Source organism: Humulus lupulus, chromosome 1 (assembly GCF_963169125.1).
Source record: "Humulus lupulus chromosome 1, drHumLupu1.1, whole genome shotgun sequence".
NCBI lineage: Eukaryota > Viridiplantae > Streptophyta > Magnoliopsida > Rosales > Cannabaceae > Humulus > Humulus lupulus.
Window position 1 is genome coordinate 296,042,176 of NC_084793.1, and position 15,631 is coordinate 296,057,806.

At 40.5% G+C, this 15,631-nt stretch overlaps 1 protein-coding gene across 1 annotated transcript; it reads left to right on the forward strand.

The window, feature by feature from the left end:
• The first annotated feature begins 337 nt into the window (after positions 1-337).
• LOC133779304 (patatin-like protein 1) lies at positions 338-2,828 on the forward strand. Its single transcript, XM_062219283.1, has 7 exons — positions 338-512; positions 611-792; positions 892-1,078; positions 1,380-1,541; positions 1,656-1,958; positions 2,245-2,420; positions 2,546-2,828. Exons 1-7 carry the CDS (start codon positions 375-377, stop codon positions 2,694-2,696), a joined length of 1,299 nt encoding a protein of 432 aa, XP_062075267.1. The 5' UTR covers positions 338-374; the 3' UTR covers positions 2,697-2,828.
• Positions 2,829-15,631: the final 12,803 nt, after the last annotated feature.

Genomic DNA, 15,631 nt, shown 5'->3' on the forward strand with positions numbered 1-15,631 from the left:
ATCTTATAATTTGTGTAACCAATATAATAATGATATCTCATTTAATTTTTTTTTTATTAAAAGATTGTTACCTCTCGTAGGAATAGGAATATGAGGTGTCAAAATAAAAAAAAATATATGAGTATTATATAAGGTAGACACATTACAGCAGACAAGACAAAATAATACCGAGAAGAGGTCATGATTCTTAATAATAGTACTCTTAAAAAATAAATAACAAAATACGAGGTGATCTCAGTACAACGTACGCCTTAAACATCTATAAATAGGATTTTCATTTCCTCTTAATTTCCAAACCAATCCCATTGTCCCAATTTTCTGCGCTAGCTTAGCTCGATTTCACATCAACAATAATACTTTCAATAATTACATATATGGCTCAAGAAATAATTACACCAAAGATTTTGCGCCCAAGATATGGAAGTCTCATAACAATTCTTAGCATAGACGGAGGTGGCATTAGAGGAATGATTCCAGCCGTTATCCTTGCCAACCTTGAATCTCATCTTCAGGTATTTACATATGTATATATATTTATATATAGTTAATTTTGTTCTAGTATATTTTAAACTAATGATATATATATATATATGTATTTTTATATGTAAAGGAGTTGGATGGTAAAGATGCAAGACTAGCAGATTACTTTGATGTAATCACTGGAGCAAGTACCGGTGGTCTTATTGCTACTATGTTAACGGCACCAAATGAGAATAGACGGCCGTTATATGCTGCAAAAGATATTATTCCATTTTACCATGAGCACTGCCCCAAAATATTCCCACAATCAACGTACGTACGTTAATTATATTATGTTGTCATTTGAGTTTGGAGTATGTATGTAATAATTAACACAGTACTGTTCTCTGTTCTCTTATTTGGCCTTTGCAGAGGTTATTTCCGTTCGGTTATGAATATAATGCAGGATCTGATCTCACCCAAATATGATGGGGAGTACCTTCACAAACTCTTAAAGAACTTATTAGGGGAAAAGAGGTTGAATGATACGTTGACAAACTTGGTTGTTCCAGCTTTCGATATCAAGAAACTCGAGCCTATTATTTTTTCTACTTACTCGGTACGTACTAATAATTAACTATAATTTATTAATTATTATATATTATTTATACATATTTATTAGGTTTGTATACTTAGTATTACATCAATATTTACTCATACAGATCTTACATACATGTTAATTAATCTCATTAACAGTACCGCATATATAAATGCAATGAAGACTCAATATTTAATTAATAAGTAAAGTACATACACATGTGTATTAATTAATAAATATACAATATAGTTTTTCATTTTGATTTATATATATATATATATAGAAATATAATTTGTTTTCCGGTGAATTAACTACTAATTAGGCGAGGAGCGACAAAGGGTTGGATGCAAATCTTTCAGACATTTGCATAGGAACATCGGCTGCTCCAACTTACCTTCCAGCCCATTATTTCACTAACAACGACGAAAATGGTATACCTCGAGAATTCAATCTCATCGATGGTGGTCTCGCAGCAAATAATCCTGTACGTATAATTATTAATTTGTAATAATCTATATATATATATATATTATATAACATTAATTTGTACATTATCATTTTACGTACTAATTAACTATGCATGGGGTGGGGTGGGCAGACTTTGGTTGCTATTAGCGAAATAACCCAAGAAATAATGAAGAACAATCCAGATTTCAAGAAGATAAATGTGAGAGATTTCCGGTTCCTGGTGCTATCGATAGGGACTGGGAATAACAAGACAGAGAAGAAGTACAATGCTAAGTCGGTTGCAGAGTGGGGTCCCTTGTCTTGGATATATTTCAATGGAACTGCTCCCATTGTTGACTTTTTCATGGAAGCTAGCGGTGACATGGTTGACTACCATACCGCTGTCGTTTTCCAAGCCTTTGCAGGTTCTCAAGATCATTTCCTTCGTATTGAGGTAAGTCTTTCTCTTTCTCTTTGTGTATATAAATATATCTCACAAAATTATATTAAATAATTACACCCTGCTAACTAGTTTTGTGGATCTAGCTAATCTAGTACTTCTTTCAAGAAGGGATTTACAAAGATAATATAGTTAATAAAGTCAAGTAGTTTGATGTTACACTAAAATAATATTATAGCTTAGCTAGTATAAGGAAAAAATTTGTAATTACACTAACAATAATGACTAGCTAGCTATATATGATTGTTTACACATTTAATATGGCACGTGAAATATACAGGATGAGACTCTAAAAGGGGATCTAAATTCAGTGGACATAGCTACACCCAAGAACATGAAAGATCTAGAGAATAAGGCCATGGCCTTGCTACAGAAACCGGTCTCATGCAAGAGTTTGGCTACTGGTCTTCATCAACCTATTGAAAATGGTGGAACCAATGAACAATCACTCAAATGGTACCATTAATATAAATACTACTTAAAATACATATAAATATATTAATATTAACTATATCTATATACTGATCAATATGTATATATATATATATATTTAATATTTCTATTTGATGCCTTATTGGTAGGTTTGCGAAAAGGCTTTCAGATGAAAAGAAACTGAGAAGAAGTAATTATGCCAAAGCTAAAGCTACAGCTTCTACAGCATCAGCTACTACAGTCACAGTTACAGAAACAACTACAATTACAGCTACAGCTACATCCACAACCACGTCTTAATATTCATCCCTAGTTTATGAATATTAAGCCAACAAATAAAATCTGTCATTATTCTACTTTTTTTAGTTGCTGCTTGGCATTAAGTATTCCCATACTACTAGTCCCAATAAGCTCAAATATCGAGCTGCTAGTTGCTCTTAAATATATTTGTAATATTAATATCAACTTATAATTGCCCTTTAGATCATAATAATAGTATTACTATTATATATATTATTGTTTGTCAAAATAATAATAATAACTACCTTTAAGTTGATGCTCAATCGTTGTGTACTGATTTTCAAGTACGATATTATTTGAGAATTGAAATATTTGGATATATGGCTTATATAACAAATGACTGGATTATGACACGAGAATTCGAGTGGAGCATCACACAAATTTTTTATAGATTAAAGAAAAACATGAGTGGATTGAAAATGGTTGGCACGAAAGAAAATCAAGTCAAATTAACATAAATTAATCAATATCGTTCTTTAAGTGTGTATTATGTATATATATAAGTAATAATTTTGATGCAAATAATTATAATTAAAATCATGATTATATTTTAATGTTCCGTACTCTAATTTTTTTTTCATTTTAAGAAAGATTTTATTTTATTGTTGAAAACTGTTTATTGTTATAACCTTTTTTTAATGAAGTACACGTATCTGCTCAATATATACTATATAATCATATGCTTGTCTTACCACATATATCATTACCTTTTTTAAAATATGTAAATAAGTGCATAATGTGTAAGTTGAATCTAGTAACCCCTTTATTATACCACATTAGAGAAGGTGTCACAATTGTTTTAAGATAAAGAAACTCCATTAAAACAAAAATTGCTAATAAACTTATAGGCGAATATGAGAACCAAGGGCAATTAATTGTCTACCCTAAAAGACAATAGAGTTAGAAGAATGATAGGTATTATATATTTGGTATTATACCCTTTCTATATTCATTCTTAAGTCAGGGTATACAATAGTATAATAGATTATATATAAACCCAATATAATATGAAGAGTTGCTGGATCATACATACAAGTGGAAATAAAGGAAAAGCTCACACAATACACTAATTATATACATAGCTCTATATTATAAAACATAGTACTAAAAGCATAATTAAGGACTAATTACTCTGATTATCATTCCCCCCTCAAACTTATTGGCAGGTGAAGGACATTGAGTTTGGACCTTAGAGAAAGAAATCGTACCACATTGACTTATTGATAGGTGAAGATGGCAGTGGCACTACTATACGTAAAACTGGCTTTTATGACACTTTCTTAGGGCACTCATCTAGATGCGAGCCCTCAAAACATCTTTTAGATTTTTTAGGACACTCAGTGGGAATCCTTAAAAAAATACATTTTAGGACACGCAGTGCGAGCCTTAATTATTGATGTGGGTCCTAAAAGACTATGAGAAAATTTGAGTCAGTGGAGACTTTTAATGACAAACTTTAAGTATCCTAAAAGAGTATTGAGGGTACTCAAAGTGGGCCCTAAAAATATAATAATATATAAATAAATTAGAAAATACTAGTTTGACCCCTATATTTTTCTTGAATAAGCGATTGACCCTATGTTTTATTAAATGACAATTTGAACCATGTATTTTCCAAAATGGGTTAAAATAGTACCTTAAACCTAATTTTTGTTAAAATATTTTCAATTATAAGATTGATTATTCAGTCATTGGAGATGAGATGCATTCACAGTAGCGAAGAAGGTGGTCGAGGAATTGAGAAGGAAAGATTATATTTGAAAATATTTTGACCAAAATCAGGACTAGGGCTCTATTTTGATCCATTTTGTAAAACATATGGTCCAAATTGTCATTTAACAAAACACATGGGCCAATTGAGAATTTAGAAAAAATATAGAGGTCAAACTGGTATTTTTCCTAAATAAAATAATAAATTAAGTTTTATTAATAACTAAATTAAAAAAAAAAGAAAAATAAAATAAAACAAACTCTATTCTCCCACTCAGCCCCTGATCTTTCTTTCTCTTTCTCTTTTTTCCTCATCTTTCTCTCTCCTCTCTCTCAGATCTCTTTCTCCCACGCAACTCTCTCTCTCTCTCTCTCTCTCTCTCTCTCTCTCTCTCTCTCTCTCTCTCTCTCTCCCGCCTTCATCTTTGCAGATCCCGACCGTTGCCTTCCCTGCCGCCCAAGGAGCTTCAGAGGTCGTTGAAGCTTTGTCCTACACGAGCCCAAGCCCTTACGCGACACCAGGGGTGAACAATGACACCAGAGGTCAGATTTTCTCTCCTATTTCCTGCGTGCTACCAAGCCTTCTTCTTGCCTGCATGAGACCAGCTAGCGCCATCCAGCTTTCAGTCCGAGCATTCGTCCACCGCCCAACCATCTTCTCTAGCCTAGATACATGCAAGGCGAGCATTTCAGCCTCTCCATCTCCCTTACAGTGACATCCACGGATATTTTTGTATTTTTCTCTTTTTTTATGCAATGATTTTTTTTTTCTTCTACAAAATAACTTATAGTTCAATAAATTTGATTGAGTATTACTGATTTTGTTGAATACGTGTGTATTTGATAGCGGTGTTCCATTACTTGTGATTCATTTGTTAGAATGGAAGTGTTTAGAAAATATACATTTTAGCTATATAATTAATGTAGTTAAGATGTTTGATTGGATGTTTGAATGAAAAAAGAAAGCTATAGAAATCTATTTATTTGATAAGTTTCTTATTTGAGATTGTTACGAATTTAATTATCGATATGAATGAACATGAAATAAATCTGCAAATTCTTGGGAACAAGTTGGGCTGATGTTGTACTTACTAGCTTAAATTGTGGATATATACTCAGTTTTCAAATCTCATATTGGAGCCTTTTGGTTGGAAATGGGGTATCACATGCTTGCTTGCTTGTTGTAGGGTTTTGCACTTCCTATGCTAATTGGCTTCTCACATCATTACACTTTGTCAATTGCCAAAGATTCTTCAGATACAAAGATCTTATGGGCTATCTTTATGGTGAGACATACCACTATATTCCATAAATGTTGTCTACTATAATAAGAAGTAGATAATTAGTGAATTCTCTTTTTTTTTTTCTTTTTACAAGGAACAAAAATGTATTACATCACTTGAGTTTCCAGTTTATGGTTCTTGTTCTTATTCTTGGTAACATGGGTTTGATTCTCTTTGGTGGAGAGCAGTTAAGGTAATTACCAACTCTATTATACCAAAACAGGTTTATATAGACATATTAAGTACAAACTCTAAGAAATTTCCCTTATTAATTCTCAAAACATAGGAAGTTACACTACAAGAAAAAGACTCTATAGCGACGACGTCTATTGCAACGACTCTAAAGTCATCGCTGTATGTAGGCAAAATTCCACGAAAAATTATTTTCTCTTAATTTATTAAAAATAAGCTACACACGATCTGGCCCTCCAAAATTCCCGATACCCTAGTCGTCGCTGTAGGGTATCAGGAATTTTGGAGGGAACACAAGGCGGGAAATGACTATTGTTGACGCCGCTTTTCGTCAACAGTGAAACAAGAGCACGGAAACAATAATTGGTTATGGCCAAAAGAAATATGATAACACAAATGGGATTTTTTACGTGGTTCAGCAGTTAACTCTACCTAGTCCACGAGTCTTTGTTATTAAACTCAAGATGATCTCTGAAAATTCTTCAAGAATGAATTCTCCAAAGTTTTCTCTTAAGATCACAAAAATTCGGTCATTTACAATGGTGCATAACCTCTCTATTTATAGAGGAGGTTTCAAAATACTATCCCACATATTTTGGGAAGTTATTCTTTATATGCAAATAAATTTAATGGCATTAAAAGCCTGTAATCCTATATACAAGGAAACGTCCCCTGAAGATCAGGGGGCGTATAACAGAACAATTAATATCCCTTGATTATAGGGGATTTATAGCAATCAATGTAGACCGCGTCTTTCATTGATGATTCACTAAGATGTTCAAAGTTATTATCTTATATTGCCAATGCCATATTCACCCAGGTCTCTTATTGACTTTCGAGCTATAGCATGTTCCCGAGATCATGTGACTTCGAGCTCATACATGCATCAGGCTCGGAGCCCCTGATCCGAGGCCATCCCAAGAACAGGCGTACTTCAATATCTGTCCCCCGAGCTTGTGAGGATCTCGAAGCTACCATCTTCAAAGTCGTCTTTGCTTCGCAGGCTCGGTGCCTGGGTTGCGGACACGTTCCAGACATTACGAGTCCATTCATTATGAATCCAGCTTTCGAGATCACAATTATTATGGCTCGAAATCTGGGTGTAACAACTATACAGCGACGACACGTTGTAGGGTATTCGTAGGAAAAAAAGAAGGGAAATATGTTTGTCTATAGCGACGACATGTCATCGCTGTAGGATGCTCAGGGAACTCAACCACCCATAGTTTGTTGCCTATTTGCACACCCTATAGCGATGACATGTCGTCACTGTAGAATCCAATATATCCACTGATCAGATATTTTGTACTCTACAGCGACGACGTGTCATCTCTATAGGGTCCAAAATAAAACGTGGGAACGAAAAACTCTTTATTATTCCATTCTTCTCACAAAAGTTGGTAAACAAATCGCTATCGAACTGGGTTCCGTTGTCGGATACAATTTTCCTCGGCATCCCATATCGGCATACGATGTTTTTTACCACGAAGTCAAGGACCTTTTTGGAAGTTATTGTTGCCAATGGTTCAGCCTCCGTCCACTTTGTGAAGTAATCCACAGCGACTACAACATATTTCACACCGCCCTTTCCAGTTGGGAGAGAGCCTATGAGGTCGATTCCCCATACCGCGAATGGCCATGGGGAAGCCAACATGGTCAACTCGGATGGTGGAGCTCGAGGAATCGTGGCGAATCCCTGGCATTTGTCGCATTTCTTTACATAGTTGAATGAATCTGATTTAATGGTAGGCCAGAAATATCCTTGGCGTATGATTTTCTTGGACAGGCTATGCCCCCCGGTATGGTCTCCACAGAACCCTTCATGAATTTCTTCAATGATTTTCTTGGCTTCGGGTGGAGTTGCGCACCGAAGTAACGGCATGGAATACCCCCTTCTATACAGCTTTCCATCCAAAATGGTGTAACGGGGAAGCTGATACATTAGCTTTCGAGCCTGGTTCCGATCTTTTGGAAGGACTCCGGTCTCGAGATATTCGACTATTGGGGTCATCCATGTTGGCTTAGACTCAATCATACATACATATTCCTCCTCCGGCTCGTTAATGCTTGGTGCTGAGAGGTGTTCTATGGGCACAATGTTTAGTTCGTCATTCTCGGTGGAAGTAGCGAGCCGAGCTAAGGCATCTGCATTTGAGTTTTTCTCTCGAGGAACCTGTTCGATTGCGTAGAACTCGAAATGTTCCAATGCGGATTTTGCCTTTTCTAAATAAGCTGCCATTCTCGTGCCACGAGCTTGGTATTCTCCCAAGATTTGATTAACCACAAGCTGGGAGTCGCTGTAGCAATGTATTGCTTTAGCTTTGAGCTCCTTGGCTATGCGAAGTCCCGCCAGTAAAGCCTCACATTCGGCCTCGTTATTCGACGCCTTGAAGTCGAATCTCAAGGCGGAATGAAATTTGCTCCCTGCTGGGGTAATCAAAATGACCCATGCTGTAACGCCCCAACTCCAGGGACCGCTACAGTGCACATTGCAAACAGTGCTAAACTCGCTAATCGAGTCATTTGGTCATAAACGTGTAACTAAGTGTGATTAGTGGTTTAGGGGTTAAAAACTTTGGTTAAGATATAACGTTTCACTAGAACATTTACTGTATACATTGGGATCCCAAAAATATAATTTCAGAGTTTTTACAAGAAAGTGTTTACAACAGGCCGTTCTAAGCGGCAAAACAGGGTTCAGCCCTAGTTCCACTTTCAAACCTCGCCCAAGTATTGGTCGAGCAGCTGCATATGTACACGTCATCACCTAAGCTCTCCAACTCAAGGATGGTCCAGCTTCCTTTTGCCTTTACCTGCACCACAAAGCACCCGTGAGCCGAAGCCCAGCAAGAAAACTCATATGCTCATAAACAGTCATATCATGATACCAAATCATATCTGGCATGCCTAGCACTCATAGCTCTATTCAGCATGCAAATGAATTTCAACAGATGCTGGGGTGTCCAGGATAAGAAGTCCTGGCCTTCTGATTGGAGGACTATCAAGTCAATCCTAATCAGATGAGTGTCGTAACACTAGAGGTTCCGATAAACCATGCTGAATGACCAACAAGCAAGTCACTGGGGCCTCAGTGCCCAAGCCATGCATATGATGATCCAAATGATCATGCAGAGCTTATAGCTCTGATCAGATGAGTGAATATCACTTGAGGTTCTAGTAAACCATACTGAGTGACTGACAACCAAGTCACTAGGGGCCCAGTGCCCATTTCCCGCAATGGCTCTACATGGCTAGCCCTTGGCTAGATAAATGCTTGTTTATATTCATCGAACTTGAGGTCGGTCCTGCATTAATGCTCTTTGAGTCATTCAATGCAGAGGGTCGATTAGGTCCAATCGACATAGCTTGCACTACACACTAGGGTTGTCATGACTAGTGAGTTAGCACAATGTGACCAGTACCCAGTACCACTGCCGAACCTGACTAGTGAGTCACAGCTTCACAGTTGATACTACCACCTTTGCCAATTCTGACTAGTGAGTCAGCCCTGTGTGACCAGTGCCCAGTACCACTGCCGAACCTGACTAGTGAGTCACGGCTTCACAGTTGATACTAACACCTTTGCCAGATCTGACTAATTAGTCAGTGTGTGACCAGTGCCTAGCACCACTGCCGAACCTGACTAGTGAGTCACGGCTTCACAGTGGTACTAGCACCTTTGCCAAACCTGACTAATTAGTCAGTGCCATGCACAAGTAAGCAATGCTATCAATGTGTATCATATGCCAATTATCCAAGAACAAGGCATTCAGCATGCTTACTAAACAGTTTCTAGCATAATTATGATCGTGCACAAACACAGAGACTCAAGCTCTGACCAATCTCATATTCATCATTTATGGCATGCCCTAATCACATGTTTCTCGTGCATCATATGCATCGCACTTAATCCTCCAGCATGCCTCAACAATAATCATATGCAAATGGGCAAGATTGTCAAGCATTCATTATGCTATCCATGTTTACATTTAAACATCCAACATGCATCAATCATAGCCATGCATGTCACATATGGGGTGCATTTTTCTTACCTTTGGTCCAAGCACAGGTTATCAACAAATGAGCCACAAGCACGATCCCGATTCCAAGCCTCTAGTGTTAACCTCCGATTGAGTTGTTTCCAACTAAATCCTCCGGCTAATAAGCTTCTAATTCTCCTTAGGATTGATATGCCTCGATCCTCGCTTGATTCCGAGTCCTAGAACTCAAGTTATCTTCGAAAATCCGATCGAGAACGAAAAGGGAACTTTAGGGAGAGAGAACGTACATAACGTTTCTTTTCTTTCTTAAAAGGTTACTTCAAGCTTAAGTAGCTTCCAATAAAACCTAATGCTCGGGGTCCCGAAAACACCCCCGGGGACATTATAGTCAAAACTTCCAGAATTTCCCCCTGGTCTTACTAACTCCCAATTTATCACCAAATATTAATTCCCATTACCCAATAACCCGGTAATGCTCTAAATACCCCTTGACTTACTCCAAGCCAAGCTTAAACCCCGTTGTGACTTTCCCACTAGCTTACCTCCTAGGATCGTCTTGTGCTGGGTAACCCTGGCATAACCAAATAATAATAAAGCACCACGCCCATTTCACAGATATGCCAAAAATGCCCGAAATGGCCAAAATATGAAAATCACCCAATTAATCACAAATGGGTTCACATGCATATTTAATACACCTAAACATGCATATTATCATTAAATAGCATAAAAAATCAATTATGGCCCTCCCGACCTCCTAATCAAGGTCCTAAACCTTATTAGGAAATTTGGGGCATTACACCTGCCCCCAATCCATTTTCATTAGATGAGCCATCGACGTAAAGTTTCCACAGCTCGTGGGCCGGGGTTATCACTTCGTCGTTGGTCATGCCAGTACATTCCACTATAAAATCTGCCAGTGCCTGGGCCTTGATGGTCGTCCTCAGGTGGTAAGTGATCTCGAACTGTCCGAGTTCAACCGCCCATTTAAGAAGTCGACCTGAGGCCTCTGGCTTAGACAAAAATTGCCTAAGTGGTTGATCAGTCAACACATGGATGGGGTGTGCTTGAAAATAGGGTCGAAGTTTACGAGATGAATGAATTAAGCTGAGAGCCATCTTTTCCATCGAGGGGTATCTCGACTCTGCCCCCAGTAACCTTTTGCTGATGTAATAGATGGGTCTCTGTACCTTCTCTTCTTCTCGCACGAGCACTGCACTTATTGCGTGTTCGGTGGTGGAAAGGTATAGGTAGAGTACTTCTTCTGTAACAGCTTTTGATAAGATCGGGGGTTCTGCGAGGTACTTTTCAAGCTCCTGGAAGGCCAGCTCGCATTCCTCTATCCATTCAGATTTCTTGCCTCCCCTCAGAAGGTTGAAAAATGGAAGACAACGGTCCGTAGATTTTGATATGAACCTACTTAGGGCCACCATCCTGCCGCTCAAACTTTGGACATCCTTGTGTTTTCAAGGTGAGGGCATGTCAATCAGAGCCTGGATCTTGTCACTGTTGGCTTCTATTCCACGGGCGTTCATGATAAAGCCCAAGAATTTTCCTGAAGATACACCGAAGGTGCACTTATGAGGATTTAGTTTCATGTTATACTTCCGGAGCACGCCAAAGCACTCTTCGAGGTCATCAACATGGTTTTTGTTTAGTTGAGACTTGACAAGCATGTCGTCAACATAAACTTCCATGTTGTTCCCTATTTGTTCTGAAAACATCATATTCACGAGCCGCTGGTATGTGGCTCCAGCATTTTTAAGCCCGAATGGCATGAAATTATAGCAGTATAGCCCCTTATCCGTTATGAAGCTCGTATGTTCCTAGTCGGGGGCATGCATGGGAATCTGGTTGTATCCAGAATAGCCATCCATGAACGACATCAGTCCATGCCCTGTCGTTGCATCCACGAGCTGGTCAATCCTCGGTAATGGAAAATAGTCCTTCGGGCAAGCTTTGTTGAGGTCTGAATAGTCAATACAGGTTCGCCACGTCCCATTAGGTTTTGGGACCAACACCTGATTGGCTACCCAGTCAGGGTAAAAAACATCCCTGATGAATCGGTTTGCTTTTAACCTGTCGACCTCCTCCTTCAGTGCCTTCTTTCTGTCGTCGTCCAGCTGTCTTCGCTTTTGTTGCTTCGAAGGGAAGCTTTTGTCTATTTTTAGTGCGTGGCTTGCTACGTTCGAACTTATCCCTACCATGTCCGAATGTGACCATGCGAAGACGTCCTGGTTTTTCTTCAGAAAGCAAATTAGTTGTTATTTTGCCTCTTCCTGGAGGTGTTTTCCAACCTTTACCTTTTTCGAGGGATCGGACTCCTCGAGCTGGATCTCTTCGAGCTCCTCTAAGGGTTTGAGGTCAGCTTTCTCCTCAATCCTTGGATCGATTTCTTCATCAATCTCTAAAATTGTCCCGTCTTTATTCTGAACTATGACGAGTGCTTGTGCGCTCGTCTGTTTCTTTCCTCTCAAGGAAATGCTGTAACACTCTCTTCCAGCTAACTGATCTCCATTCAATGTCCCGAAGCCACTAGGGGTTGGGAACTTAATGGCCAGGTGCCTCACGGACGAGACTGCCCCCAGCCCAACCAGGGCGGGTCTCCCGAGCAGCACGTTGTAAGCCGAAGGCAAGTCTACTACCACGAATTCCATCATCTTGGTCACCGAGACTGGGTAATCTCCCAAGGTCAAAGGGAGTTCGATGGACCCCATGCAGGCGGTCCCTTCTCCTGAGAAGCTGTATAATGTAGTCGCACATGCTTTCAGGTCGTGAAGGGAGAGTCCCATCTTTTCAAGGGTTTCTTTATAGAGAATGTTAACAGAGCTCTCATTGTCTATGAGAACTTGGTGGACTCTTTTGTTTGCCAGCTGGAGAGTGATGACCAGCAGATCATGGTGAGGAAACTGAACATGGGACACGTCTTCCTCAGTGAATGTTATTGGTTGAGATTCAACCCTTTGACTTTTTGGAGCTCTAGGTTCGGGTTCATATGGAGACCCATCCCCAGTCTTCAGCTCGTTAACATATCTCTTTTGGGCATTTCTGCCCGTGCCCGCGGGATGAGGCCCTCCTGAGATGGTTATCACGTCTTCTCCATCTATCGGTGGGGGCCTATCCTCTTCCCTAGCTCGGGAATTGTTGTTCTGTGTGGGCTGCGGCACGGCTGTTCTCTGGCTAGCAGTCGCTTGATTAGTACTTTGATTCTTGACATATCGTCTAAAGTAACCCCTCGAGATCAATCCTTCGATCTCGTCTTTCAGCTGTCGACATTCATCGATAGTATGCCCGGTGTCTCTGTGAAATCGGCAATATTTGCTGGAGTCCGTCTTGGACTTCTGATTTCTCATTGGGTTCGGACGCCTGAAAGGGACCTGGTTTTCATTAGTCAGGTATATGTTTTCCCGAGACTCGTTGAGCTCGGTGTACACTCTGTATACGGAGAAATATCTTTCCCCCTTCTTTTTCTTTCCTCCTTCGGCCTCGGGGTTACTCCCTTCATTCTTTTTTCTCTTGGAAGGGTTTTCCGCGGAAGGCTTTGAAGCTGGTGGGTCCGCCGAGGTTGAGGCAGAGTTTACATTTATCGTTGTAGTTGCGGGCTGGGAAGTCACATTAAGTGTCGACCTCGCTTCCTCGACATTGACAAACCTCTATGCCCGTTTGTTAAACTCGGTTAGGGACCTCACAAATTTCCTCTGCATGTCGTCCCAGAGAGCACTCCCTGGCATAACTCCAGCTTGGACAGCCATTAGGTGACCGCTGTCATCCACGTTCCGAGCTCGGGAAACTTCCAAGTTGAACCTTGTAAGGTAACTTTTCAATGTTTCTCCTGGCTGCTGCCGAACGTTAGTCAGGGTTGACGCCTCAGGTCTAACCCCCATCATGGCTCTGAATTGCTTCTTGAAGTCTTTAGACAGCTGCTCCCAAGAAGTTATTGAGTGTCTTTTATATTTTTCGAACCAGCTTTTCGCTAGCCCTGTCAATGATGCTGGAAATAACATGCATCTGAGCTCGTAACCCACGTTGCTTGCTCTCATTATGGTGTTGAACGTACTCAAATGGCTGTATGGGTCGGACTTTCCCTCAAACGTTGGGACGTGAGGGATCCGAAATCCTTGGGGAAATGGAGTGTTAGAAATATGGGGAGAAAACGGTTCAAGCTCCTCATCAGAATCTTCATATCAATCCTGACCTTGCTCGTTTTTCAAAAGCCTAAAGGCCTTTTCCAACTGATCAATTCTTTCCTGGACTGTGTCCACGAGGGGTACTGTCTGGAATCGGTTGTCGTCGATCACAATTCCAGGCTCGCACCTCCGTAGGGGGTCTTTACGCCTATTCAAGCGGTCCCTCAGGTCCGGGTTTATCGGGTTAACATTACCCCGACTTTGATTCAAGTGTTCTCGTAGGTCGGAGCGATTCCTACGGCTCCCATTATTCTTTCGACCTCGATCGTGCATGCTGACCGATCTGGTATCTCCAGAGTTGTCACTAGTAAAACTTGTCGCATGGTTATTTCGAGATAGGTCTTTTCCATGCCGCCTCGTTTCCGCCGTGCGAGATCGAGATGTTTGACTTCTTTCAGATAGGGCACCTCTCTGCTCCTAGAAAGCCTCCCTATAAAGCCTCCCTGTTTCCTTGTCTCCTCTCCGCACACCTTTCGTCCTGATCTCGAACTGGTTGAGCATTCCTGCGAGGAGGTGAAGGATATCTTATAGGCGATGGAGGGAACCGTATGGGTGACGGTGGCTGCCACCCATTTCGCGGCCTAGATGGTCCGGAGTTCGCCCGAGATGGGTTGGTTGCATTCGGCGCGCTCCCAGGGACTTGAGTCCGAGCCTCTGCAGGGGCTCGGTTATTCTCAGTTCCCATAGGTACTTCCGCAGGTGGATTAACCGGGGCCCTAGCCTGGGTACTTCTCTGGGGCCTAGATGGGGCCGACTGATCTGCTGGTACAGGAGGTTGCTCCGGCCTTCTTATGGCAGCATTCTTCCGTGGACGCCCATGGGGTCTACGGGGAGGAACATGCACGTCCATCGAAGGAGGGGCTTGGTTTTCGCGCGGAGGCGGGGGCTGAGCCGCCTGCGCCTCGGCGGCTATCCTTGCCAACTCCTCATTCCGCTTGTTGGCTTCTGCCAACTGGTGTTTCAACTGTCAGTTCTCAAGTTCCACAATGGGAACATATCGCTCAGGATTGTAATACATATCCTCATCTCTCGGTGGTGCGGGTGGTCCCCGAGAATCGGAGGATCCGCTTCTCTCTTCAACATCTGGGTTTTCCATCGGCTGTTTCCCAGGACGTCTCGGATAATTTTCTTCAGGAACGTTCTGATTATTAGCGGCCATAACTTGTTCAGGGACTGAATGCTTAAGGCTCTCAATGAAAGCACCAAACTGTTGACGCCGCTTTTCGTCAACAGTGAAATAAAAGCACGAAAACAATAATTGGTTATGGCCAAAAAAAATATGATAACACAAATGGGATTTTTTACGTGGTTCAGCAGTTAACTCTGCCTAGTCCACGAGTCTTTGTTATTAAACTCAAGATGATCTTTGAAAATTCTTCAAGAATGAATTCTCCAGAGTTTTCTCTTAAGATCACAAAAATTCAGTCCTTTACAATGGTGCATAACCTCTCTATTTATAGAGGAGGTTTCAGAATACTATCCCACATATTTTGGGAAGTTATTCTTTATATGAAAATAAATTTAATGGCATTAAAAGCCTGTAATCCTATATACAAGGAAAC